The sequence below is a fragment of the Arachis ipaensis genome, chromosome B6 (genome assembly GCF_059453495.1).
Source record: "Arachis ipaensis isolate K30076 ecotype BB chromosome B6, ASM5945349v1, whole genome shotgun sequence".
Lineage (NCBI taxonomy): Eukaryota > Viridiplantae > Streptophyta > Magnoliopsida > Fabales > Fabaceae > Arachis > Arachis ipaensis.
In genome coordinates, this window is record NC_142441.1 from 8,686,021 (window position 1) to 8,708,670 (window position 22,650).

The following is a 22,650-nucleotide window of genomic DNA, read 5'->3' on the forward strand; positions in this document are numbered from 1 at the left end:
AAAGTCCTTATTCATAGGCTTCAAAGTACAAAGAATAAACTAGTAAGTTTCAACCAGAGTACTTTGATAAAGGATAGATTAATTTCTCACAATATTCTTATTTCTCACGAGTACAGCATTATTTTACAACAAAATGGTAGAGCTTAGAAGTAAAAGTGGCGATTAAATTAGAAATGACCAAAGCTTATGATATAGAGTTCGTTTGGCTGAGTTTCTAAGAAAAAATCTTTTTTTTAGTTATCTTTTTTTAAAGATCTTATGGAAAAGTAAAAGTAATTTTATGTTTGGGTATCTCATGCAAAAATATCTTTTATCTATCAATTATGTTTGGGTGTAACAATATAAAAGTACTTTTTTGTTTATTTATTACATGAAAAACATATTTTTTTAAGGAAAAAAGATCTTTTAAAAAAAAGATATAAATTACAACTTCTCAAAAAATATATTTTTTTTAATTTTTTTAGTGCTTTTACTTTTACTATTAGAAATTTGTCAAACACACTAAAAAATAAAAAAGATCTTTTTTATCAAAATAATGGCGCCCAAACAAACACATAGTTGAATAGAATTTTCTCCGATTTATGCTAGGCAAATCGGGGTTTGATGATACTTTGGTTTTTTAAGACGGGTGGATGAAATTAGTGAGAGTTGAGTTGTGGAGTAGTACATTGATGATGAGTTGATAACGGAATGAGAATATGAAATTGAGAATTGATGATGGTTATGATGAGTTTGGGACCAGAATGTTGACAAGGATTATATATTACTGATATGCTGAAATTTGGTAAGTCGGCATAGGGGCTGTGGCAGTCTCCTACTCACATAAAATACATTGGTTTGGAAAGTCGCTATGCGCCTCAGGCAAGGACGGTGGTAAATCCTGTTTGTCGAGGTACGGCATCGGCGTAGGGACCGTGGCAATCTCCCGCCTATGTTTAGATGTGAGGGCTGTGGTAGTCTCCCACTCACATAACCTTCTCTGCCGCAAGAGTAAACTCGAGCATTATAACCTGAAAGAGTGTGTCGGACACTATATCCACGGGGCGCAGAAATAAGTGGGCTAGACATTATACACCAGGAAGCGCCAAGAAAAAGTGAGTAGGGCACTATATTCCTGGGCGTGACAAAAACGCTACATCCGAAAGGATGTGTCGGGTTGGCAGTTGAACCGGCAAGTGATATCACGAGTTAATAGGATAGACATTCATCATATGAATCTTCTATGTACTTGTTTGTTTTTCTTAACTTTTGTTATGCCTAAATGAATCACATGTCTACTTACTATTTGATTTACTTGCTGTATATGTATATCACTTGTACTTTACTTGTTTGCATTACCTGTGTTTTCTGTTGGAATTGAGGAGATTTGGTAGGCGGTGGCAATGGAATCGCATGGAGGATAGGTTGGTGAAGGCTGTGGGACAGCAGTGACTAGTTTAGTTAGATATCCCTTAAGTTAGATTACCCTGTTTATGGTTTAATTCATACATTTCGTTAAGCTTGAATATCATTATATCGATGTGAAGTTCTAGAATTGTCTTTGGCTTCCCATAACCTTATATCTTATTTATTGGGCACTGTTACCATACTGAGAACCTCCGGTTCTCATATCATACGTTGTTGTTGTTTTCAGATGCAAGTCGCAATCCACCTCGGTGAATTTGCAGATGGTGACAGAGCGGATGATGGATCACATTTTAGTCTTTTATTTATTTAGTTGTAGATTTCTCTCACTTTTGATTTTTTGTATATTTTGTTGTTTTAGAGGCTTTTGCGTTAAACTTAGAGAGATAGGAAGTAAGCCTTTTATAAAATTCTGTTGTATCTTTTGACTAGTCAGCCTAAACTTTGCGGGCTGCGGCTAGTTCCCCTTTCAGATAATGCACACACACACACACACACACACAACTTGTTTATCTATTAGCTACTACCTTGTATCTTGGAGCTTTATGCAAGGTTGTATATATTATGTTCTGTTCTTGTCGTGCCTACGCGTTTAAGTTATCATGTGTGAACGTTTTACATTTGTAATTTCACATGGAGCTTTATGGAAGGTTGTATATATTATGTTCTGTTCTTGTCGTGCCTACGCGTTTTAGTTATCATGTGTGAACATTTTGTGTTTGTAATTCCACTTTATGCGATTTTGAGCTTTCATTCATTCATCAAGCTTTTAGTATTATTACTTTTTTCTATATATATATATATATATATATATATTATTGTATGGGTTTTAGAACGGTCGTAACACTTTATTATCCTTTGCTTTATGGCTAAAGGTAAAGCTTAGGGTGATATGGTGTTACATATATTATCTTAGTTTAATATATACATTTAATGAAATATTATTTGAACCTTTTATTTATATTTTTTATTTTTTAAAAATTTCTTTATGGATATGGTCTAAGAGTGTGAAGGACACATATTATAAACTGAATGTCACGGCCTTGGACACACTCCAACACTACCGTGCCGGCACTCGGACTTACTCGAAGCACGTCTCGAATTACCTCTGCTCGGTTCGTCTTTGTCTCCATGATATGGTTTAAACATACTCATATGGAAGACTGGGTGGATCTTCATAGAGGGAGGAAGTTGTACTTTGTAAGCAACCTCCCCATCACGTCCAATGATCTCAAATGGCCCTTCGTATTTGCGGATTAAGCCCTTATGAACTTTGCGAAAGACTTTGAATTGTTGTGGAAGAAGTTTAATCATTACCTTGTCTCCCACTTGGTAGCTTGCATGCCTCCTCTTCTTATCTACTCATTTCTTCATCCCCTTTGCAGCTTTATCGAGGTAAGAACGAGTGACATTTGCTTGTTCTTCGCATGACTTAATCATATGATAAGCTCCAGGGCTCTTCCCTGAGTAAGAGAAAGAAAGAGAGTGAGGTGTAAACGGCTGTTATCCAATCACAATCTCGAACGGACTCTTCCTTGTAGACTCACTCCTTTGCAGATTGTATGAGAACTGAGCAATGTCTAGAAGTTTTGTCCAATCCTTCTGATTAGCGCTTACAAAATGCCTCAAGTAACACTCGAGTAAGGCATTCACTCTCTCAGTCTGCCCATCGATTTGAGGATGGAAGCTTGTTGAAAAATGAAGCTCTGACGTAAGGAGTTTGAACAGCTCTGTCCATAGTCGTCTTGTGAAGCGTGGATCTCGATCAAAAATGATGCTCTTAGGTAATCTCCAATACTTCACCACATTCTTGAAGAATAGTCGTGCTACTTCCTCTGCAGTGCAGTCCGTAGGGGCAGGTATAAAGGTAGCATACTTCGAAATTCGATCCACTACCCTAAGAATAGATCCAAACCCCTCGGACTTTGGTAAGGTAGAGATGAAATCTAGAAAGACACTTTTCCACGGTCGCTATGATGGATGCAGATGTTCCAACAACCCACTTGGTGTCTTATTTTCAACCTTATCTTGTTGGCACACAAGACAAGTCTTCACATAGCTCTCCACTTCATCTCTCATTTGAGGCCAATAATAAGAAGATTCAATAAGTGCCAAGGTCCTTCGCTGACCTTAGTGACCAGCCCACTTGGTGTCGTGGCATTCTCTTACTAATTTTATTCTTAGATTTTTCCATTTAGGGATGTATAGTCTTTTTCCTTTAGTATAGAGAAGGTCGTCTTCGAGTCAAAATCTTTTGGTCTTACCTTCTCTAACCAAATCCACCAACTTCTTGGCTAATAGATCATGATGCAACCCTTCTTTGATAATATGCACAATATCTCCTTCGACCATAGAAATGGCTGGCAACTCAGTCTTACGGCTCAGCGCATCTGCTACCACATTAGTCTTGCCTGACTTGTATTCAAATTCAAAATCAAACTCAACTAAGAAATCTTGCCACCTAACTTGTTTGAGGCTTAACTTCTTCTGAGTTTGGAAGTAGCTTGTAGCTACATTGTCTATCTTGACGATGAAGTGTGAACTAAGCAAGTAGTGACGCCAAGTTCTCAGACAATGCACTACCGCGGTCATCTCCTTCTCTTGGACAATGTATCGCCTCTCTGTATCATTCAACTTGCGACTCTCAAAGGCAATAGCATATCCTTCTTGAATCAGAACCCCTCAAATAGTGTAGTCAGAAGCATCCGTGTGGACTTCAAATACCTTTGAGTAGTCTGGCAGTGCCAGTACTGGTCTTTCTGTGATAGCATCCTTCAACTCATCGAAGGTCTTTTGACACTCCTTTGACCATTCCCAGGAGTGATTTTTCTTGAGAAGATTAGTTAATGGTGCAGTCTTGGCGGAGTATCCCTTGATAAACCTCCGATAGTAATTAGCCAACCCAAGGAATGACCTCAATTCAAATATCTTATTTGGCAGCTCTCATTCTTTGATAGCCTCCACCTTTCCTTGATCCATGCAAATAGTTCTATCTTTAATGATGTGTCATAAGAAATGGACTTCGTCCCTTGCAAAGAAATACTTTTCCTTATTCACATATAGGTTATTCTCTCGCAAGATCTTAAACACGGTTCGTAAGTATTCTATATGTTCCTCCAAAGTATTGCTATAGACAACAATATCATCCAAGTAGACCACTACAAACCGATCAAGGTAAGGTCGAAAGATCTCATTCATCAAGGTACAGAAGGTTGCAGCAGCATTAGTCAAGCCAAAAGGCATCACCAATCACTCATACGATCCATACCTCATGACACACGTAGTCTTAGGATCATCACCATCGACAATCCTCACTTGGTGATAACCTCAAATCCAGCTTTGAGAACCACTTGGCTCTACCAAGTTGATTAAACAAATTGGCTATCAAAGGAATAGGATATTTGTTCTTGATGGTTACCTTGTTAAGTGCTCGATAGTCGATGCATAGTCTCAGCGAAACATCATGCTTCTTTTGGAACAAGACTGGTGTGCCATAAGGTGCCTTTGATGGACGGATGAACCCAGCATCTAGCAAATCTTTGAGTTACTTCTTCAACTCCTCAAGTTTTGGCAGTGCCATCCTATTAGGTCCTGAGGCAGGCAACTTTACTCCTGACTCAAATTCAATCTTGTGGTCCATCTTTCTCTCAGGTGGTAGTTGTTTTGACAACTTGAGAGGCATCATATTCTTATTTTTTTCAAGGACATCCTTAATTTTGGGAGGAACGTCTTCTCTTTCAGATGTTGACTCCTCTTGTAATAGAGCCAAATATGTAGTCTCTCCCTTCTTGAACCCTTTCTTGAGTTGCATCACAGAGAGCATTGGTGGTCCTCTAGCTTTAGAGACTGTAGGGACTATGCATGGAGATCCTTTCTCCATGACACATACTATGTCGTAGTCATAGTTGTAAAAATCGAACCGGTGATCGAACCGGTCAGGTTACTGGTCCACTGGTTTATTGGTTCAACTGATAAACCGCTGGTTGAACTGGTAAAATCGGTTTTACGTAAATAAAAAATATAAAATACTAAAAATAGTCATAAACTTAATAAATTCAAAATACATATCTTTAGTTATTCACCAACATTTTAAAAACAACCAAGTTTCAAAGTCTAAATATAATTGATATAAAGATAAACATGAAATTAGTTAGTACTAGTACATTAGTATCTTAATTAAACACAATAAGGATAACAATTCATAAACTAAATCCAAAGAGTGATTTCGAAGTCGGCAAGTTGCAAAAGTATAAAACAATAGCAATCCTAAATTCCCTAATTCCTATTCCCTATTCAACAAGACAGCAACTTTAAAGGCTTAAATAGTTAAATTCACAGCAATCTTAAATAATTACATTATTCACAGCAATCTTAAATATTCACAGCACATGCATATTTATAACAGAACAACATTAGATTTACATTATTCATATTCAACAAGCATATTCAACACCTCGGTTTCAAGCATTAGTCAACAAGCATATTCATCCCAGAACAAATCAACAAAACAACAAATTTTCACGTTTTCAACAAGCATATTCAACACAGAACAAATCAACAAAACAACATAATTCATATTTCATAGATTCAAGCTTTCAACAAGCATATTCATCCCATAAATTTTAAGTTTCAACACATAATAGAATAACATAGGAGAAGTGCAGTTTAAGGTTGTTGGAGAACAGAGGAGAAGTGCAGAACAACATTATTCATAAGTCATAACACTGTAACAGCAAGAAGTGCAGAACAGACTACAGAGGAGAACTGGAGCTAACCTGTTTGACAGAGCAGAAGAGCGAGGCAACGGCGAGGTCGACGGCACAGCAACGGCGAGGGCGACGGTGCGGCAACGGTGACGGCAATGAGAGACATCTGCGGGTCTGTCCTGTTCCTACTTCCTTAGTTCCTTCAGACTTCGGAGTTCAGACCGGCAGTGAGACGAAGAAGACGACGGCGGGCGGCTGGCGGCAGTGGCTGGGTGAGTGACACTGTGACAGAGTGAGGTGAGGTGGTGGCGGAGAGGGTTAGCCGTTAAGGGATTAGGGTTGGGGGGAAAAGTGGAAAGTGGAAGCTAGGCCTGGGAGTGGGGTTTGGGGGGTACCGTGCGTATACGACGAGACTTTTCTTTTTTTTTTTTTATAAACCAAAACGACGTCGTTTTGGAAAATGAATAAAAAAAAAGAGCTTCCGAACCGGTCGGTTAACCAGAAACTGTCGGTTTTCCAGTTTTCATCAAAACTGGCCGGTTCAACCCGATTCTCAACGGTTCTCTTCCTTATCCGATCATATCACTCAACCGGACCAATTAGGGGTCTGGTTCACCAATTTTCCGGTCGAACCGGTCGGTCCAGTCCGGTTTTTACAACTATGGTCATAGTATGACATAGGTATTATATTTGCCTTCCTTTGCAAATCAAGCCCGATGACTATTTTGAAATCGTCCATGGGTACGGTACTACTGAGAAATCCACAAGACCCTTCCAAGAACCAATAGTCATCTCAACCCTTTTTGCTATTCCCTTAAGGGGTTCACCCTTGGTATTCACGGGTTTGAACCAGCCATTCTTTTCGGTGATCTTCAACCCAAGCCTTTTTGCTTCATTAGGTGTGATGAAGTTGTATGTAGCACCAGTGTCGATCATAGCCGGGTTTTTCATTGATAAAGACTTTTACATATATCAAACCTTTCTTTTCTGCGGTTTTTGCCTCTTTGCCTTTCACAGCATTCATGAGTTGGATAGATCCAACACACATATTTACTTGAGTTTGGGCCTCTCGTTCCTCGGCGATAGATGCCAGAGTCCCTAACTCGGGACAATCCTTCATTTAGTGTGGTCCCTTGCACACGAAGCATTCTCCTTTTGGCATAAAAGTCTTCTTCTTTTTCTCGTACTCTTTCTTTGAAGAGTATTTTCCTTCTTTCTTGGTTGAGAAACTCTTCCACTTGTCTCCCCCACCTTTAGTAGAACTAGGTTTGGAGGAAGACTTGGGTTTAGAGTCTCCCCTATGATACTCAGTGAGTGATTCGGCTACCACGATGGCCTCATCGACATCCTTAACATTCATTCTTTGTAGTTCTTGCTTTGCCCAAGGTTGGAGTCCTTCAATGAAGAAGAACAATGCATCCTCTGATGATAAGTTGGGGATTTGAAGCATAAGAGTTGTGAACTCCTTTACATAGTCGCTAATTGTACTCTTGTGCTTCAACTCCCTCAACTTTTTTCTTACTTCATAGACCACATTCTCAGGGAAGAATTGTCTTTTTAACTCTCTTTTGAAATCTTTCCATGTGGATATGTTGTAAGTATCCTTTTTCATATCTACGCATTTTCTCCTCCACCACAAAGTAGCATTATCAGAAAGGTAGAGAGCTGCAGTGTGTACCTTGATTGCTTCTTCGACCACCCCTTCTCCTTCAAAAAGTACCTCTCCATTTGCCATAGGAAGTTCTCCACCTCTCGAACATCTCTCACGCCCTTGAACTCCTTTGGCATTGGGAGATCAATCTTTGTCGTCTCCCTAATAATGGTTGGTCGAGATTTTACTTCCTCGAACCAAACTCGAACTTCCTCAAATAGTTTCAAGGAATTCTCAAGCTTCTCTTAGATTTGGAGCATGCTTTCTTTGAAAGCATCTAGTTCTCCTAACACGTGAGTCTCGAGAGTCTCCTTGTCATGTTCTATCCTTTGGAAGCGCTCATCCATAGAGGATAGAACATTCTCCAACATAGAAACTCTTTATTCTAAAAAGTTAGAGTTCTTACATTTAGGCTCACTTGAATAGCGCACCTTCTTGCTTCCCCATTGAGAAGGAATAGTATCCCTTCCCCTTTGAGACTCAACATGCTCAATGGTTACACTAGAAGCCATACCCACAAACCACTTGTGCTCCCTCTCGAACCTTTCTCTAATGCCAAATTGTCACAGCCTTAGACACACTCCAACGCTACCGTGCGGCACTTGGACTTACTCAACCTCTTGAGTTAAGACCAAGTCAGCCTAACCCTCAGTATTTAACAAGAAAGCTAAGAATACAAGAGAACACAAGAGAAAAGAAGTTTTGGTGCAAAGAACACTTTATTACTCAAGTGTTTATTACAAATGACTCACACATGACTCACACACCAACTCTAACTCTCACGTCCTATTTATAGTCATCCACCTCCTTAATGGATGGTTATGATTAAATCTAATTAACAGTCCAGATTAATCATCCAGAACTTTCATTACAAATATCTATCCTATCACAACTTTCTATATATTTCTAGATTATTCCATACTACTTCTCATACTTCTATATACATCCATACTCTTTTAGATTACTCTATGACCTTATAGAGTCTTCTAAATCTGGGACCTTCTAAGACATTCTAGAACATTCCGGAATCATCTAAAGCATTCTCAAACACTCTAGAAAACTATACAAATACCATTAAATCTAACATTCTAAAATTTACCGTGACATGAAGTATTAGTTGTTTATAAAATATATATATATATATATATATATATATATATATATATATATTCTTATAAACACTGAGATATTTATTTATTATACTATACTTTTTTTTAATTTAAATATTTTGTGAATTTTTTAATTTATACTATTGTTTAGCAATTGTATAAATGACAAAAAATATAAATTTATTTTATACAAGTTAAATATGTACGTAAAATATTTATTTTTAAAACTTTTCAGGTATAAATACAACAAATATTTGATTTTTTGTGCATTGCACTCATACACACCCTAATATATTTACAATTTTAACTACTATTAAAATATTACCAATAAAATAGTAAATGATAATAAATGGTAATACAATAATTTATTTGAAAAAAATAATTTAATTTTAAATTTCAAGCTTCTAATTTTAAAGAATTTGAATGGTAAAATTCAGCTTTTTAAAATATAAAAAGTTTCTAATATTTTTGAAAAAAAATAATTGTGTTTGATAAAATAATTTTTAAACTTTAAAAATACTATATTATACATAAATATAAGAATTAAATATAAAATTAATTAATTTATAAAATTATATTAGACTTTTTAATTTTAATAAACACAAATTATTTTTAAAAAATTATACTTTAAATGTTTTTTAAATTTTTTATTTTTTGAAAATTATAAATACAAGTGCAATAGTGCATAATCTTTTTTTAATTTATGAAAAATAAAATAAAAAATTTGTATTTGTAAAAATTCCAGATACATCTTAAAAAAGTATTACTCAAAATCAAGCGTTAGGAGAGTGAGATGTAAAATTTGACAAAGGAGTAAAAGGACCATAACATTTAAATAAAAAGAAGAAAGAATTAGAAAGATTGATTTTTGATGTGCCCCTCTAAGAAATGAATCGGGTCAACGGGTCGGGTTTTGAATATTTGACGGAACAAGGGCAGATAAAAACATGAACCCTAAGCAAAAGCAAAACCCTAGCTCCATTCCCTCAGCAGCAAGCAGCTCCATCCACCATGGTATGTCCAACATTGCTTCTCAACGGTTCCACACCCTACTCTCTGTAGATTTAACCTCAACTCTCTGAATTTTTGTTTCGTTTCAGGGCATCGATTTGAAAGCAGGAGGTAAGTCGAAGAAGACCAAGCGTACAGCCCCCAAATCCAATGATATCTACCTCAAGCTCCTCGTCAAGGTACCTTTCTTCATCATCATCACTTGCACATTCCTCTGTTGTTTACGTTATTCAAATTTTGGCCCTATTTCCAGCTATACCGTTTCCTTGTTCGGAGGACTGGTAGTAACTTCAACGCCGTCATCCTCAAGCGTCTTTTCATGAGCAAAGTCAACAAGCCACCGCTATCTCTCTCCCGCTTGATCCGTTACATGAAGGGAAAGGTAGCTTTTCTATGCCCCTTTCTTTATTTCAATTCATTTGAACTGTATAACTATAACCTGAGATGTTAGTTTAAAGAAGCTTTTGTTTTTGTTTGTTGGATGGATTAGGAGGATAAGATAGCTGTAGTTGTTGGAGCTGTGACAGATGATATTAGGGTGTATGAAGTGCCTGCATTGAAGGTAACTGCCCTGAGATTCACTGAAACTGCCAGAGCTCGGATTGAGAAGGCTGGTGGCGAGTGTCTTACCTTTGATCAGCTTGCTCTTAGAGCTCCTCTTGGCCAGAACACAGTATGGATTTTAATTCAGCTCTTGTCTCTACTTAACTATATTGTGTGCTCTTCTCTTCTGTCTTTGAGATTTCATATTACGAATGCTTTACCCTTGTAATGACCAATTAGTTACTCGTTATGGTTATCGTCTTAGCGGATGTCCCCATTGCTATTCCAACACTCAATATCAATTTGATGATTGGTGATATTTGGAGTCCAGAGTTTCTTGTACTTGGCACATAATTTGCTTGATCCCTGAACGATCTTTACATTTTCACCCCCTCAAACCACTGTATTTTCTATTTATATAATAACGTATTATTTGTCTCCAGCAACTTTCATCCCAGTTAATTAAGATCCACTATGACAGTTGCTATTAGGGCCCTACTCTGTGTTCTGCATTTCTGCTAGGATAGCTTTAGAGGGAACAGAAAATATAACTAGCACTTCTGTTCTACTGTTTTGCTAGGTGCATTGTTAGGGTTTCAAAATAAAAGGAAATTATGATTTAAAACTTGTTTTTTTTCTTTTGAAAATATTTAGCTTTTATTTAAGTAATGATTTCTTTTCAAATCAACTAGTTCTCTACGGAGGAAGGAAAAATGTTAGCAGAGTATAAAAAATAATGAAATTATATTTGGGATATTGTTTCAGGTTCTTCTTAGAGGCCCTAAGAATGCCCGCGAGGCTGTCAAGCACTTTGGACCAGCACCTGGTGTGCCCCATAGTCACACCAAGCCCTACGTTCGTGCAAAGGGACGGAAATTTGAGCGTGCTAGAGGAAGAAGGAATAGCAGAGGCTTCAGAGTTTGAGTTCTGGAGCTCAAAGATGAAGGATTTTCCGTTTTATCATGTGACCGTTCTGTATTGTTTTCCTTCTTTTTGTGTCGTTAAAACAGTTGATTTTAGTTCAGTTTTTCTTCCCTCAAAGGGGAAAAGGGATTGGAACTCGCTCAACAATTTTGGTTTATCACTACTGTTCTAATGAACTCTATGAAAGGATTAATGAGTAGATTTTCTTCATTTGTTCATGATCGTTACCTTTGCTTGTCTAATTGATTATTTTTTAACTTGTTTTGAACATGAATTGTATTTTAACGTAAAAACATGTCTATTTGCCGCACTCAAAAGCTATTCAGTTTCCTGAATTACTTAGAACAGAAGGCATAAATACACGTAATTGCCAAAAGAACCCCACCTAGAAATCATTACAGATCCAGGTCATGTGGGAATGACTCAATGCTCGAACTGGGTGCGGATGGTTTTTAACGCGTAATCTTATTCTTTTATACGTAACCTAAGTTGAGGTAGCGAAATCCTTGGAGCCAAAATACTGAAAATAGAATGTACGAAGGATAATGGAGATTAAAATTTCTTTATGAAGTCGTGTATATGGGCGCTGATCTCGTCTGGCCTTTCCTGATTTATAAAGTGAGCTACTCCTTCCATTACAACCAGTTCTTGCAGGAATGGCACCTCTTTCTTGAATCCACCATCATGTATATATTCCTTAACACCCGGAGTGTTATAGGTAACATCCAGGTCTCCCACAATGAACTTCACTGGAACTTTGATCTGTACTCCAGTCCACGGTGCTGTCAGCTCCCAGGTTCTGTACACAATAAACAAATTTTACTTGATCATTGATGCATTTGTAGGTCTGGTTCAACTAATTCTAGAATCTAGAGTAACAAGAAAAGTAATATGATTATGAAAATTGAAAACACATATATCCATAAAACAACATTCGTTCTGTCACAGTTAACGGAAGGAATATGAGAATATAATAAGGAAGGAGTGGATGCAGACCAACAGACTCAACAGGTAGTAGAATTGACTTGGTACTATTGCATGAATGAAAATTTTAACTCCAGGCAGCTACAATATACGTATATTAATGTTTAACAGTGAGAGTTAGAAGAAGCTTACAGGTCAATAGCTCGATAGTAATTTAGCCCGCCTGTGAAGCCTTTCTGGTCAAATTTGCTAGCATAATAATTGATATCTTCTTCAGTCAGCCATGAAGGTAAAGCAACCCGAAGATTAGGTGAACCGCCAAATCCGATCTCCTTGGGCACACAAGGCGGGCGTGGATCGCGCGACACAAGAAATGTTTTTATTATTCTTGAAGTACCAGCTCGGGCAAACTCTTCTTCGGCCTCCCCAGGTTTCTGCGGCACACCAAATACAACATATTAACCTGTATACGGATGCATGGAACTAGCAATTTTTACCATAAGACATAAAAGTGTATTTAAACTTGTGGTCAATTTTGAATTCGATTCGACAGGTACTTATTCATGAACATCAGGAACTTAATTGTGAAGGTTGCATTAAGAAGCCTACATTATTGTTTGGAACTCAAAACAGGAAAACGATGGAAGAAAAAGTTGAGTCAAAGAAGAACTAACACGCACAAGGGACAATATTTTGGCAGTAATTAGAACATTTAGTTAGCATAGTACAAGGTACCAAATTAAGTATTTAGTCCCCAACATCTTTTGAGCACAAATAACCAATATGTCATTTCTTTCTGAACTTAGACTGATTATTAAAGCAAATACGAACCGTATATTAGACTATTACAGACGTTGCTGTGAAATTAAGGTAAGAACTAAGAACTCAAACAAGGTTGAAGCATTATACATATATTAAAAAACTAATTCACCTAAGCAGAACGTGCATAAGTAGTCGCAAACATGAACGAATGCAATTAAAGGACAAATTTAGAGGATTAAATTCGGGTAGAAAATTGACCTGGAACCTGCAGATGTAGTAATCATCGCCAAGCATAGCCCTCAAGCTCTGAAGGGGCTTCCACTTAGGGTTTCTGGGTCGGAAAACGACGCTCATGTTGACCAAGGCCTTGATCCGATCGGGCCTGAACAAGCAGAAGTACCAAGCCATGGCGGCTCCCCAGTCGTGGCCGACGAGGAAGACCTGGTCGATGCGGAGGGCGTCGAGGAGTCCGACGAGGTCACCGACGATGTGGAGGGCGGAGTAGGAGGAGGGGGAAGGAGGGGCGTCGGTGTCGCCGTAGCCGCGGAGGTCGGGGGCGATGCAGCGGTAGCCTTGGGCGGAGAGGGAGAGGAGCTGGTGGCGCCATGAGTACCAGAGCTCAGGGAAGCCATGGAGGAAGAGGACGGCGGGGCCTGAACCTATGGATACCACGTGCATTTTAATACCGTTGGTGTTGACCCACGTGTGTTCTATCTTCTCCATGTTTGAGAATTCTAGCAAGATGATGCAGAGCGAAGATGATGCACCGTTTAGTGTTTATCGCTTTTGCCCTGCCCTCTCCTTTCTTCAATACAATACAAAGATTGCTCGGTCAAAACCATTGACTCTCTACTCATTTTTTTATTTGAGAGTAAATACTAAATAGTCATTAGACGAATTTCAACATTTGTTTTTTTTATAAAATAACTCCCAAAAAATATATTTTATTTGAGACAGTTTGGTCAATAATTTATTCTTTTAGTCAATTATTAAATTGCAATAAAATTATTAATCTACTATTTTCTCAACATTATTACTATTATCACTCCTATTCGCTCCAATCTTTTTCTCCATCTCATTCTTCTATCATCACCCATGTCCACCACCCAATCTCACACTACATTATTAATGTCGTCATTCTCACTTTACCTTTTTTTGTTTTATTCTATCTCTCTATTCATTATTCTATTTTACTGTCCTCACCTACTAATACCAGTATCAGAAAAGATAAAAACACTAAAAAAAACTAAAAAACATGGGAAAGTTTTTAGTGGAAAAAGTATTCTCCAAACCTTGATGAACCAAGTAGAAAGATGTTGATTCAAGGGCCAGGATGGCTTTCGTACAGCAGTTCTCCCCAATTCCATATTTAACCCAAACTTTAATAAATTTGCAGAGCGGTTCAGTGTTGTTTGGTTCGATTTGATTTTTAAGAACCGATTTATCTATTTTTTGGACGAATTGGGTCAATATTTTTTTGCTTATCATGGTACTTAGAACCTGGGCTACCCTCTTCAAAAAAAAAAACCTGTAATACAAAATCCAAATCCCCAAAAAGCACCCATAAGTACCACGCACGTTCTAATGGTCACCGTACTCGGTGACTCAGTGCAGCGATGAAAAGGAGACGACATTGGAAGGGTATTCGGCGCAACGGCGGCAACTTAGGGAGAGCTCCGTATACTCAGCGACAAACCTCGTCGAGGTTGGGAGATTGAATTAAGGTGCCTGAGGGTCTTTAACAGTGGCGACGACGACACCTAGTTAGCGTTGCAGATCTTGGATGGAGAAGAAAATGGGTCTGATATGAGAGATAGAAAACAGAACACAACCACTCCTAAGACACAGCGACATGATGAAGATGCCATCTCGCAAAATGGTGTTGGCAAGAAGAAGTTCGTAATGGTCGTTGGTAATAGATAGTGGCAATGGAGGTGGAAACAAAAATACAAGACTGGCGTGGAGGAGGGAATTTTTTTTTTTGGGTCGATAGGAGGAAAATTGTTTGGCGATAGAAAAGTTGTTGGTTTCGGGTCCGATGTCGCAATAGGCCTGGACTCTTGTCGAAAAAAAAAAAAGGCCGAATGCTATTCTATTACCTTAATAATGCTACCCCAATGCTCCTGTAGAACTGGTCAAGTAGCACTTCTACAAAGTACCCAAAAAAAAAAGTAGCACTTCTACATGGACATGTATCTGAAAAACCTTGATGCAGATGCAAAATGTTGTGCTATTCTATCGCAAGTGATTTCAAGATTAACCTTAATTTGGGAGTTGGTGTATGAGAAACATTTGTTTGTTCTTATTAAGCCATTTTAATTACAGCATAATGAATGCAGAGAATTAATAATGGAGAAATTCACTGAAGTAAAGTAGTACTAGTCAGTATAATGTAAGAAGAAGGTTGCAGATGGAGTTCAGTTTGGTTAGCAAGCTGGGACGCATTTTAGAGCGTAGCAGCAGCCATAAACATTACACGCAGACAACACCCCTGCCGTAGGTGGTTAATAGTAAGTGTGTGAAAAAACATAGTCTATTGTAAACAAAAAGCGATACAGCATTATCCACAAAATACAATAAACTTGGTCTATTGCCAGGAATTAGTACATCAAGTAACGGAATTCTCAAAAAGTGATACACAAAGATAATCTACAAAATACAAGTCTGGTTAACAACATAAAGATAGCATGATTCAGGAGCATGCAGCATCGTTGCTCCATTGGACCTACAGTACTGTGACTGGCTCAGTTGACATGACCTCGAAGATTCCCACACCTCCAGGCTCGAATTTGCACAGGCTAGCAAAGTCTGCCCAGCCTCCGGAGATGACCCCGAAGCTACCGTCTCGCTTGCCACTAAATCTGGTGTAGGTGACCTCGACCTCAATGTGTCCGTGTGATAGGAAGAGTGTGTGTCTCTGACCAGTGAAATGGCTCAGATGAGGGACATTTAGCTGATTGTAGCATAGCAGCAGATCATTAACAGAGAAAAAATTTATTGATGAAGACACGTACAAGAAAATGAATTGGTGCCTTACCAACAGGTGAGAGTGTAAGACGCGGTTAGTGAGGTCCATGACAAAGAATGGCCATTTGGTTTTGTGTGTTTCAGCTATCGCTTTCGCCTTGTGTGAGGAAGGATTATTGATACAGCGGGCACGCCGGTAAGTACCTTTCGCTTCGTACGGCGGTTCCTTGGACGGTCAGGGCTGGTATGTGTTTTCGCGGCCACCGAAGTCAAAGATACGTACTTGAAATTCATAGTTGCCCTTGTGCTTGAAAAGAAGAATTGAGTCTAGACTAATTTGGTACGTCCGGTAGAACTCTAGCCAACTACGAGTCAATGTGATGCTACCATTTTGCTGTTGTTTCCAGAAGCACCGATGGCCGATACCCCTGCCGTCAGGGACTACCAGGGTTATGTAGGGGGTCTGGCTTGGGAGTTTGTCTGGACCGATCAAGAGGGCCTGCGAAAGAACTGGCAAGTGTTGGCCAACACATTGATCATTCAGGAAGTAATAACATTGGGTGTCTTGTGATGTACGTGTCAGCGGAGGTGGCTTACCAGTTTGAAGCATGCGGGCCTTATTATTAGCTTCAGAAAATGCAATGGCCGGTGTTGCTGTTTTCGTTGAACGTCTGTTGCAGGTCGCTTCCCCTTATTCCTGGATGAAGACATGTTCACCTATTACAGAACAAATAACAGCCTTGAGAGTCATAATGTGGATGGAGTGAAATAGTATATTAAACAATAACACATAATAGTGGGGCTCCGCTATTGAATTTTCAAATAGTTACACATTGTCACGGCACGCGACCAAAAATTGAAGGAACCGAAAATATCGTTAGGGTTTAGGGTTTCATCTGAGAAGGGAAAAAATTGGAAGCGAACAACAGAAACATGTGCAAAAGCTTTGAAATGTAAATCAAGGGGTTCCAGAGTGAGTCATTTTTTTACTATTGCAACTCAGTGGCTCTACCGAGAATCGCGAAGTAAAGCAAACAGGCAGGCTAGCCATGGGACTAAGGAATGATAAAAACCGTCAGGATTGCATGTTAGATGAAACATGCAGAGAAGGTAGCTGGCGCAAGATAGTGGAGGCAAGGCAAGGGTTCAGCAAACAATGCACCCCTGTAAAGGAACACCACCAACGAGATTGGATAAGGGTTTTCCCTACCGTCGAAGCAAAGGCCCCATATGACGAGAATGACGATGCAAGGAAACATAGTAATAAATTTTTTTTTGCAGGAAAAAATATGCAACATGTACCGACGGACTCGGTTGTTGATGATATCAGTTTCACACAATCAGATTGCGGGATTCCGTGAAGCAACCAACAGACGGTCTAAATCGAATCGCAGTAAGGGATTTGGGATGACTTACCTGGATTGTGTTGGTTGTTGTTTCTGGACTTAGGAAACTTTGTGTGAGAGTCTCCCGGAAGAGGTGTTGGTGGTTGGATGCAAAATGACGAAGGGGTAAGGGTGTTATGGGTTCGAATGAAGGCCGCAAGTATTTTTCAGCCGGTGTAATAGAGGAAAACCTCAAGCGTGTCCTTCATCTAATTTTTATTCGGAGGTATGCGGACTTGAATAACCAGTATAAGGTAAACATTTATGTCTCCTCACTGACCTGTGTTGACTAGTATCGCCCTTGTTTGTAGGAGGGATTGGTGGTGGCGGCTCTGTTGAAGGTGAACGCCACGATAGATGCGCTGGACAGGAACATTGTGAGACTGCTTGAGGTATATATATGGTGCGGTTTTTTTTTTACAATCACACTTACTAACCGGCAAGTGCACCGGGTCGTACCAAGTAATACCTTACGTGAGTAAGGGTCGATCCCACGAGGATTGATGGATTAAGCAACAATAGCATTTGATAGGATTAGTTAGACAAACAGAAAATAGTGTTGAGATGCAATATAAAAGACATTAAACAATATAAAAAAATATTAAAGATAGGCAGATAAATAAGTTGGGAATAAAATATTGAGAAGATAGTTAAGATTTCAGAGTTATCCATTTTTCCGGATTAATTTTTCTTACTAACTATTTTAATCATGTAGGATTTAATTTATGACAAACTATATGTGACTAGACCCTAATTCCTTAGACCTTCCTAGTCTCCTCTAAAATTCATCAACAGCCAATTCCTTGGTCAATTAATTCCAATTAGAGGGTGATAATCAAATTCCAGTTTATATGCCCCAAAAACTCTAATTACCCAAAAATAAAAGGATTATATGTCACGTATCCCGTTAAGTCCAAATAATTAAAATTTAGGAGAATATGTTTTCAAGCTGTTGTTCAAGTAAAGAGCTTTTCCAAGTTTTACAGGAACTCAAATAGAAAGAGGGTCATACTTCCGTTCCACCCAAATTCATAAAATAAAGAACGAAAACAATTCTTAAATTATAAATCCATACATAAATTAAAATAAAAAAAGCAATAAAATCAATCCATAGAAATAGACAGAGCTCCTAACTTTAACAAAGGAGGATTAGTTGCTCATGGAATGTAGAATGTAAATTTGTATAGAATTCCCTAATGGAATCCCCCTAATGGTCTCTCTACAAAGGAAGGAAAGTTTTTCTCTTTTTATAACTAATCCTAATAAATTTAAAATCTAATATTTAAAATAATATCTTTTCCTAATTTTAGATTTGAATTTAAATTTGAATTAATTAACAAATCTTCAGTTGATGGGTGGGGACCACTTGTTCTGTCCATTCTGCAGCTTCCAATCTGTGTTTTCTGGGCTGAAAATTGAGTTAAAATAGCCCAGAAATCGCCCCCAGCATTTTTCTGCATTTTCTGCACGTGGCGCATGTGACGTGTCCGCGTCGTCCACGCATTCGCATCATTTGTGCAGATTCCAGTCCACGCGATCGCGTCAGGCACGCGATCGCGTCATTGCGATTTTCTCCATTCCGCGCGGTCGCGTGAGCCATGCGTCTGCGTCGGTATTCGCTGGTCATCTCCTTGGCTTCTTCTCTTTCTCTGCAGAAACTCCATCAAATTCCGCCAAATGCTACCTAAAATAAACAGTATTGTACAAAACTCAAAATAGCATCCATAGTGGCTAAAATATAATTAATTCTTAATTAAATTCAACAATTTAGATGCAAATTCACTAGGAAAAGATAGATAAGATGCTCACGCATCAATATGATCTTCGTCCATCTGCATGCATACTCCATTTGCCCTTAGATTGGCCATCCCCCACTTCGGTTTAACCCAGATCTGTCTTTGCTTTCCCAGTTTCTCGAGAAAGAGCACTCTCAGGTGGACGTATTAACTGATGGCCTTAGGAAAGCACTCGGCCAGGTTGACGAATGCCTTAACAAGTACGTCAGGACGGGAGTGGAGCCTGGGACGAGGACCGTCGGTGCCGGGTCCCAGGTCACCGCAGCCATGCTGGAAAGAAACGCTCAAAGGATGGGAGAACGGAGCACAGCGACAGATATCGACATCGTCGACCTAACTGCGGGACCTCGCGAGGGACACACGGCAAGACCCGGTAGCGAGGGTGGAGCTAACATCAATCCTAGCATGACGGAACACTAGGCGGACAACACCATCATGTTCGGGTCGATGCTCCATAATGATCTTTGCATGGCGCCTGGAGTGTCGCGTCAGACGAATCTCGCATGGACCGCACATGCCACGCAGTAAACATGTCCCATTCCACCCCCAACACATTCGGTAACGCAGCGCTTGTAAGTGAAGCTGGACAGCCCTATAGGCGGAGTGTTGTATTACCTGATCAACCACTTGTGCACTCGCGTAAATTATTTTTTTCACTCATTTTCTGTGTGCTCCGACATGACAGGACACGATGGACTCCAATGTCCGAAGCGGTGCAAACATCATAGGAAGCGGCTCGGCTTTTTCGCCAAAGTTCATCAAAAGAGGGGAACTCCCCGACGACATGAGAACACCTCCGAAAATGCGGAGAAACCCAAGACAGCAGAACAGCCAACACACTCCATCACCTGGAGCAGTGACCTTCCCACCGGTAAGGCTTATATTGTCAGGATTAATGTATCATTTATGTCGTACTCAAAGTACAACGGAATTCCAAACACGACGTAAATTTATTTATTCTACCTACAGTTCATACGTGTCGGCGTCAAGATAACCCGCCAGATGGGTTTTCCGTTGGAGGCGGCCCAGATGATAGCCTACATCTTCGGCGAGTGTATGAACCCTGACGAGAAACTGTTTCGTCGCGGAAATCGCCAACTGGATGGAGAGTCGTTTTCCTCGCTCCTGGCTGGGAATGAACCATCAGCCTACATCCTGGAGCTGCTTGTGCTCAGGACCACATGGACACAATCGCAGCTGCAACGGTGTTCAGTCTGGTCCCTTCCGCTGATATTTTCGGTAACGTCTCCAAACTATGTCTATCTCGTTTCCTCTTGTTATTCGCTGCGGTTACGACCGCTATATGACTGGACCCTCTCACACATGACAGGAATTTGCTCTGACCGAGGACATCGATGATGCCACGCTGATGGACTACTTTCGTGGGACATGGCTACCAAGGCCGAACGGCCTGAGATATGTAAGCATTGTTGTGGCGCATACTGCGCAGAAAACCAAAAATAAAAAAATAAATAAAATTGTGCAATACCAAAAAACCAACCAACATGCTCCTTATCATTCCTGTTGTCGCTCATCCCTTACCAGAAACGCTAATGCTTGACTCCGTGCCAGATCTATGTCCAGATGAAGGATGTCATCGAGGACATGAAGGAGACTCACTATTACCTGATGGCCGTGGAGGTCTCCACTCACCGGATGTGGATATTCGACAGCTTTCCAACATAGGACACTGTTATGGGAAGAAAGTTTGCGGTTAAGTCAGTTGTACGTAATGATATTCTATTGGTCCCATAATGCCCGGAATTCGTTGTGTTTGCATCTCTATTCAGAGGGTTGTATTTTGTTTTTTTTTCTTATTGTCGGAATAGTTTTGCACTTGTGGGCCTGTTAGGCTTAGTCCAAATCACGTATAATAATAATAAAAAAAACGAAAACAAAAAAACGGTGCCTCCCTTCGGTCGGATTAGAACTAGTTTTTTTTTTTTTTTTCACATGGCACAACACCCATACCACGTATTTTTGCCCAGTAAAAAGCAAACAACAGAAACTCACCGTTAACTCTTCTCCCATCTCATCTGCTACCGTTTTGCAGGCCAGGGATCTGGACAAGATCTTGACTACCATGTTCCCAAACATCGACGTCTTAGGAAGGAACCCACCGCTGTTTGAGTGGAATCCGGACTTCGTCCTGGGGATCACCAACGAGAACAACTGGTACGAATTATTGTATTACGTCAACCATATATATGTGTTCTCCAGTTTTGACAGGTATTCACCAATTTCTGTTTCCGGGAGTGGCCGCTGAAAAAAAGTTACAAGGACAAGCTGTGGATGATGCTGTGGTTTCAAATGGAGCAGATGTTCACACCCAACCCGGTCCTGCAGAGGAAGGTATTCAACACAACTTTTTCCACGCTGTATGCATGTTAGAACGATTCCCGTTGTATAAAGATCTCTTAATGGACACATCCATATATGCCTTTAATTTATCATGTTGCAGAGTATCGAGCAACTGTCTAACATGATACAAATTGACACTGCGTTGGCTATTGTAAACGAGCATTTCAATGAGCTCCGTGATGAGATAAGGCAGCGGGTAAAGGTGGACTGGAATAGCTGGAGAGTGATAGCCGCCGTGCTGCCATGACACTGTTGATACTGTGAGCTTTATTTTGATCATGCTGGGCTTTTCATGCCCCCTTTTATTGGCGACCAGGGTGGGCCGTCACTTTGAAGTGGTACCTACGCATCCTTGTGCATGACTCCACTTCGACATTATAGCTACCCGACCCGCCATTTTAAAAATTTATGTCATTAGGTTTAACTGATTGAATATATTTTGTTGCATGCGTATCCACCGTTGCATGCCATGAACCACCGCTTTTTTTGTAAAATACTTGACACCGTGCACTGCATGTTAAATTAGCATGGATTAAATTTTATTTTCTTTTCCATCTATAATTCAATGGAGTCTGCAAGTACACTATCTTTATTATCATTCCCACGACAAATCCCCTTGTGGATTATTTTTTTTCCCCTAACTGATGGATAGTGCCATACTCTTAGTACCAGGAAAGCATGGACATTCGACGAAACACAGTTTCAAAGTTATAGGAAATTTCGTCTCGAACTCGAACATCCCTAAGCCATTTAGCTCTCCAACGTAATGAAAACTTTCATTTGGCAACAATGTCTTGTTATAATTCCTTGCGTCCCACCCGCTAACCACATGACTCGGTTTACATTAACATGTTTTAATTTAATTATTCAAACACAACCGCAACTATTGTTACAACACAGACCAACACATTTAGGAGGCACATCCTCACAAGCTGCATTACATACTCCATCATTTTAAACAAGCAATCATACCAGAAATAAAGCGTAACTCACATAACCTATGAATACGCCCCTTCCGGATATCACATCAACTCGTAGAACGCGTAGCAGCCAGCCATATTCAATCCAACACGATGCGTAACCTCCAGCAAGGATAGTTCAGCCAAC

At 39.6% G+C, this 22,650-nt stretch overlaps 2 protein-coding genes across 2 annotated transcripts; one reads left to right on the top strand and one right to left on the bottom strand.

Annotated features, from left to right (window-relative positions):
- Nucleotides 1–9,752: 9,752 nt before the first annotated feature.
- On the top strand, nt 9,753–11,575 carry LOC107645648 (large ribosomal subunit protein eL18). The gene is made up of 5 exons (XM_016349727.3): nt 9,753–9,884; nt 9,971–10,060; nt 10,135–10,263; nt 10,372–10,554; nt 11,190–11,575. The coding sequence occupies exons 1-5, from the start codon at nt 9,882–9,884 to the stop codon at nt 11,346–11,348; spliced, it is 564 nt and encodes a 187-aa protein (XP_016205213.1). The 5' UTR covers nt 9,753–9,881; the 3' UTR covers nt 11,349–11,575.
- A 52-nt stretch (nt 11,576–11,627) lies between these two features.
- LOC107645647 (alpha/beta-Hydrolases superfamily protein) lies at nt 11,628–13,922 on the bottom strand. The gene is made up of 3 exons (XM_016349725.3): nt 13,293–13,922; nt 12,465–12,706; nt 11,628–12,147 (listed from the first exon to the last, which is right to left on the bottom strand). The coding sequence occupies exons 1-3, from the start codon at nt 13,755–13,757 to the stop codon at nt 11,901–11,903; spliced, it is 954 nt and encodes a 317-aa protein (XP_016205211.1). The 5' UTR covers nt 13,758–13,922; the 3' UTR covers nt 11,628–11,900.
- Between the last annotated feature and the right edge of the window lie 8,728 nt (nt 13,923–22,650).

Coding starts and splice junctions, on each gene's coding strand:
- LOC107645648 (XM_016349727.3), top strand. Junction 10,264..10,371: donor TCCGTTACATGAAGGGAAAG/GTAGCTTTTCTA, acceptor TGGATGGATTAG/GAGGATAAGATAGCTGTAGT. Junction 10,555..11,189: donor CTCCTCTTGGCCAGAACACA/GTATGGATTTTA, acceptor ATATTGTTTCAG/GTTCTTCTTAGAGGCCCTAA.
- LOC107645647 (XM_016349725.3), bottom strand. CDS start 13,757: ATGGAGAAGATAGAACACACGTGGGTCAACACCAACGGTATTAAAATG. Junction 12,707..13,292: donor ACTACATCTGCAGGTTCCAG/GTCAATTTTCTA, acceptor GGTGTGCCGCAG/AAACCTGGGGAGGCCGAAGA. Junction 12,148..12,464: donor TACTATCGAGCTATTGACCT/GTAAGCTTCTTC, acceptor TATTGTGTACAG/AACCTGGGAGCTGACAGCAC.